General features: G+C 51.8%; 2 protein-coding genes across 2 annotated transcripts; both read left to right on the top strand.

Annotated features, from left to right (window-relative positions):
• Nucleotides 1–445: 445 nt before the first annotated feature.
• Nucleotides 446–1731, top strand: ACA1_049210 (phosducin subfamily protein; the record flags this gene model as incomplete). Its single annotated transcript, XM_004338904.1, has 6 exons — nucleotides 446–693; nucleotides 792–929; nucleotides 1018–1108; nucleotides 1247–1364; nucleotides 1517–1596; nucleotides 1681–1731. 6 exons carry the CDS (start codon nucleotides 446–448, stop codon nucleotides 1729–1731), a joined length of 726 nt encoding a protein of 241 aa, XP_004338952.1.
• Nucleotides 1732–4521: 2790 nt separating this feature from the next.
• On the top strand, nucleotides 4522–4897 carry ACA1_049200 (Dalanine aminotransferase; the record flags this gene model as incomplete). Its single annotated transcript, XM_004338903.1, has 2 exons — nucleotides 4522–4658; nucleotides 4789–4897. The coding sequence occupies 2 exons, from the start codon at nucleotides 4522–4524 to the stop codon at nucleotides 4895–4897; spliced, it is 246 nt and encodes an 81-aa protein (XP_004338951.1).
• Nucleotides 4898–4923: the final 26 nt, after the last annotated feature.

Below are 4923 nucleotides of genomic sequence, written 5' to 3'. Positions count from 1 at the left end.
GGCGCACACAGCCGTGTTCAGCAAGGAGGGCTACATCAAGAAGCGCAAGGCCAACGCCATCAGCGAGCTCATCACCGAGCTTTGCCAGGAGGTCCGCATTCACGCTCTCCACCTCGTGGACGCCTTCGAAGTCGACGACTTTATCGTCCACGCCCCTCTTGGCCTCAAGGTGCGCCCACACACGACACACGCAACACTCACCCCACACCCCACACCCCACACGTCTAACGAGCGTTGGTGATTATGTGTGGGAGCAGCCGGACGGACACGACCCTCTGTTGCGGGTGCTCAACTACGTGCAGACCAACTATGCCACCTACCCGCAGAGCTCCTGAGCTCCCCGTGTTCTTGGCCTGCAAGATTTAACGAGGCAGATGACGTGGCCAACAAAAATAAACAATTAAAATTAATTATCAAACCTGTGATTTTAATTTTAATCACTAGGATGTATCTGCAGAGTGCTGGCCGCGATCGCGGCACGGAATGGGACGAGATTCAGAGGCGTATGGGCAATAAGCCGCAGCTGGAGGAAGGAGATGAGGATGACAGTGAGGAAATTGATTACGGCCGCGCCCTCAAGAGCAAGAGCGAGAAGCTGAAGGAGGACCTCGTGGCCAGCAACGCCTCCTACGAGGAGGTCAAGGAGCACGAGGACGAGCTCCTTGACGATGACGATTTCTTGGAGGCCTACAGGTGCTCATTTCCCATTTCCATCACTGATTCATTCCACTACGCGCTTTGATTTACACGTGGCAGATCGGCTCAACATCTTTTGCCCACATGCAATGCAGGAGGAAGAGGATCGCCGAGCTGCAGGCCAAAGCGCAGAAGGACGTGTACGGCGATCTGGTGTCCATTTCCGAGCCCGAGTACAAGGAGGTGGTCAACACGCCGAACACGTGGGTCGTCGTCTTTCTCCACAAGTCGGGGTACCACACACACCCTTCTCCACCTCCGATCTGGTGGTGGTGGTGCTGTTGTTGGCATTCACTCATTCATGCATCATCACCTACCCAGCATACCCTCGTGCCAGCTGATGACGCAGATCCTGCAGCGACTCGCCGGCACCTTCAAGGCCACTCGCTTCGTCAAAATCGATTCCCAGGAGGTGCGCCCACACCACACACACAACACGCACACCGCACACCGCACACCGCACACCGCACACAGCACACAGCACACAGCACACACTGCATGCAACAGCACTGGATTGAAAAAATGTGGTCGAATCGTTGCACGCGTACAGGCCATTCACGGCTATCCCGACAAGAATCTGCCCACGTTGATCATCTACTACAACGGCGACCTCAAGAAACAGTTCATTGGCGAGGCTGCCTTTGCCAGGGGTGACCCGACCGTCGCAGGTACGTGTCGTGTCGTGTTGTCTTCAGTTGAATCCAACTTAACCTAAGGAGCAGACTGAAGATTGGAGCCCGGCCTCACACTTGGTTGTGCTGTGTGTGGCGTGTGTGGCGTGTGTGTGTGTGTGTGTGGTGTGTGTGTGTGTGTGGTGAAGACGTTGAGTGGAGACTGAAGCAGGTGGGTGCTGTCGACTCGGACATGGAAGAGGACCCAAGCAAGAACAAGGGGCCATCGGTACTCTTTCCGTTCTTATAGGCTTCTTCGCATACGCCATTTCAGCCCATTCACCCTGTGACGTGTCCATGTCCATGTCCGTAGGTGCGGCTCAACTATGTCGCCGCTCGCTCGCGCAGGGACGAAGACGACTGAGCCAGCAACGCGTTGTTGTTTGCACTTGGCGAACGGTACACAAACAAATAAAGACCCCCCCTATTTAAGATTCATGTCCCTCTTCCGGTTCGGGCAAGCACGTGGCGAGCAATGTGAGGCTCTGACGCAAGCAAAAGAGGAGGGGAGAGAGGCAAAAGGAGAGGAGTACAAACGACGGGAGCAGGGCAGGCTGATGGTGGGGTAGGAGTACAAACGACTGGCATCAGGGGAGGGGAGAGGAGAGAGGCAAAAGGATACGGCATGGTGGATTCCCGGGTGGTCGCCCACCCCAGTACTAACACCACCTGGCGCAGCTTGACTTCGCTGTTCGGATGGGAAGCGGTGCTTTCTGCGCAGTATGGCCGTATCCATCAGGCATAGGTCTCTCCATTCATGTGCTACTGCTTGCCTGTGATCAATAATATAAGGTTAAAAATTGTCAACCAACTGCCTACTCCCACTCATTGGCCCCTGACCAACAACTGTTGCCAGTTGGCAGTTGGCAAGGATGAAGGGGTGGTAGAGGTGGGAGTGGCTTGTGCTTGTGGATATGGTGTTGCAGCCAGCCTGGTGACTTGAAGGCACATGTACACCTGCCCACCAGGCAGGAGTGATGTGCTGAGGATGGTGTGCATGGCTTTTGCCAAGGGGGTGCTGCAGATGAACAGGAGGAAGCCATTGATGTACTCTCCACCATCATCTCTTCTTCCTTGCCATCTGAACTGTTTCCTTGCCCTTCTCACTTCACTGTCATTTCAAGGGGCCAGCACTTGCTTTGGCGGGCAGGCACAGTTGATTCCACTCACAACAGACACCTGCAATGTGCAACACAAACAACATGAGAAGGCCACTTTCTTTGTAGAGTGTGGTTTTCTTCTTTTGTGCTGCATCACACCAAGGAGCTGAGTGACAGTTAGAATAAGGCTGAGGACACCCACATGACACACACATGCTACACACATGCAACACACATGACCTGACAAGTCACAAACCTGTGTTCTGTTTAGCTGTCAACTTGTACTTTTGGCATAGCATTCTTCCCCTTTGTGCTTGATGATAGGCATCCCATCTCTTTTGTGCAGCAATGATATGAAGCCACCAGTCTTGTTCTTGAGGCACAAGCTCCAGCCCTAAGTGAGTGAACATGTCCAAAAGGACCTTGCCACCTAGCCAGAGATGAGCATCAGCACACCCACACAACAGCAATCAGTCACATGTGTGTGTGCCTACACCACATTCACCAATAATCATTGCTCAACTAAGGTGGACATACCTTCATTCCTCTCAAGGATGCTGGCATCAAAGAGACAGCATATGGAACTGGATTGTGCTGATGGTAGCACTTGCAGTCTGCCAGGTAGCTGTCAATCAGGGTCACAAGGGCATCTAATGTGTCCTTGTCAGCAATGGGATTGGCATGTTTTGTCACCTTCAATGGGGGTGAAGGCAGTGCACATGCAACTGATTGGTGATGTGTGGGATGAAGCTCTTCATGTGGCCAGTGCAGGTCTCTGGACTCCTTGTGTGCTTCTTGACTCCTATCAAATCCACAGTGAGCTCCAAATCACAACACACAAAACACCACACAACACACAGCACACACCATGGGTGTCAACTACAACCCTCTTCCACCATGCTGCTTGATCCTTCACCTCTCATTCCTTCCTCCCCCACTCCTCCTCTTCCTTTCATTCTTTCTAGCCTGGCCTGTTGTTCCTCTTTGGCCTTCATTTTTCCTCCTCCCTCTTCTCCTGTTGTTTTGCAGTACTCTTCATGTTTTGTTGCTTCTGTAATATATGAACAACAATGAGCTTGAATCAAAGCAAGCTCTCATTCTCATCTACATTCATCTTCTTCAATCACTTTGTTCTGAACAAGAAAAAGGGCTTGAAACACAAAGGGGTATGGTCAAGGAGGGGGAACATAATATGACCAGGCCTTGGGCTGGCCATCATTGAATCAGTCCTCATGTGGCAACTTGGGGCTCTTATTGTCCAGAGCCCATAACAACAAAGCAACCAGCTGCTTTAACTGGCCACCAACAACAACACATCCAGATCTTGTCTTTGTTCATGGCTTAGATTATGTCATGGCTGTATTGCCCATGTTGGTCCAACCAATTGTCTTTCATGTTCTTCAGGGCACCAAATTTATAGTGGAATCTGCATGGCATCAAGAACATTTCTGGGATTCATCTCATGCTTCTCTGTCCAGTGCTGCAGGACAAGGGCCATCAAGTGGATGATCACTATGGCTTCAAGTGGTGTGTCTTTGCATGGTAAGTTGCATAGGCAGGTTTTATGTGATTGGTCTGCTGTTGGTATGCTGTCTGTTTTTCCCCTTAAACTCTGGCACAGTTCAGCAAGACTGGGGGCTGGAAATAGGGTTAGTTCTTTCCACGTTGCTGGGACTGAGTTGTGGCACACCTTGGTGCACTTACTTATTGATCACAGGCAAGCAGTAGCATGTGAATGGAGAGACCTATGCCTGATGGATACGGCCACACTGCGCAGAAAGCACCGCTTCCCATCCGAACAGCGAAGTTAAGCTGCGCCAGGCGGTGTTAGTACTGGGGTGGGCGACCACCCGGGAATCCACCGTGCCGTATCCTTTTGCCTCTCTCCTCTCCCCTCCCCTGATGCCAGTCGTTTGTACTCCTACCCCACCATCAGTTTGTCGTTGGTGGGGTTTGGTTCGCTGGCCACTGAGAATACCGAACGGAAACCGGAGAAAGAGAAGGTCTTCGCCTTTTTGTTTTGTTTAGTTTTGGTGTTGAACAGAAGCGAGGCGATGGAGGCGAAGGCTGTCGTTGGCGAGGAGGCCTACTGGAATGGGCGCTGGACGAAGGAGCCCATCACGGTGCCGGCGAATGACCTCTCCGTGCTTCGCGGGTTCGGCTGCTTCGACTTCCTCACGACCTACCAAAGGTGCCGGCGCCGTAGACACACCCCCCCCCCGGGCCTTTGGCACTCAACTACTAATAACGTTATTAAGTAAATGTAGCACTGTATTATTATATTATTGTATATATTAATTATATTATATTGCTGGGCGCAGGCGTCCCTATCGCACGAAGGAGCATGTGGCGCGCCTCTTCCACTCGGCAGAGCTGCTGGGCCTCACCGTGCCTGCCACCCAGGACCAGGTGCGCATAAACTTCTACTAATAAAAAAATATACTAATAATCAATAA

Source organism: Acanthamoeba castellanii, assembly GCF_000313135.1.
Source record: "Acanthamoeba castellanii str. Neff unplaced genomic scaffold scf7180000084584, whole genome shotgun sequence".
In the NCBI taxonomy this organism is placed as follows: domain Eukaryota; phylum Discosea; order Longamoebia; family Acanthamoebidae; genus Acanthamoeba; species Acanthamoeba castellanii.
The sequence above is the reverse complement of the archived record's forward strand: the minus strand, read 5'-3'. Positions and strand labels throughout refer to the sequence as shown.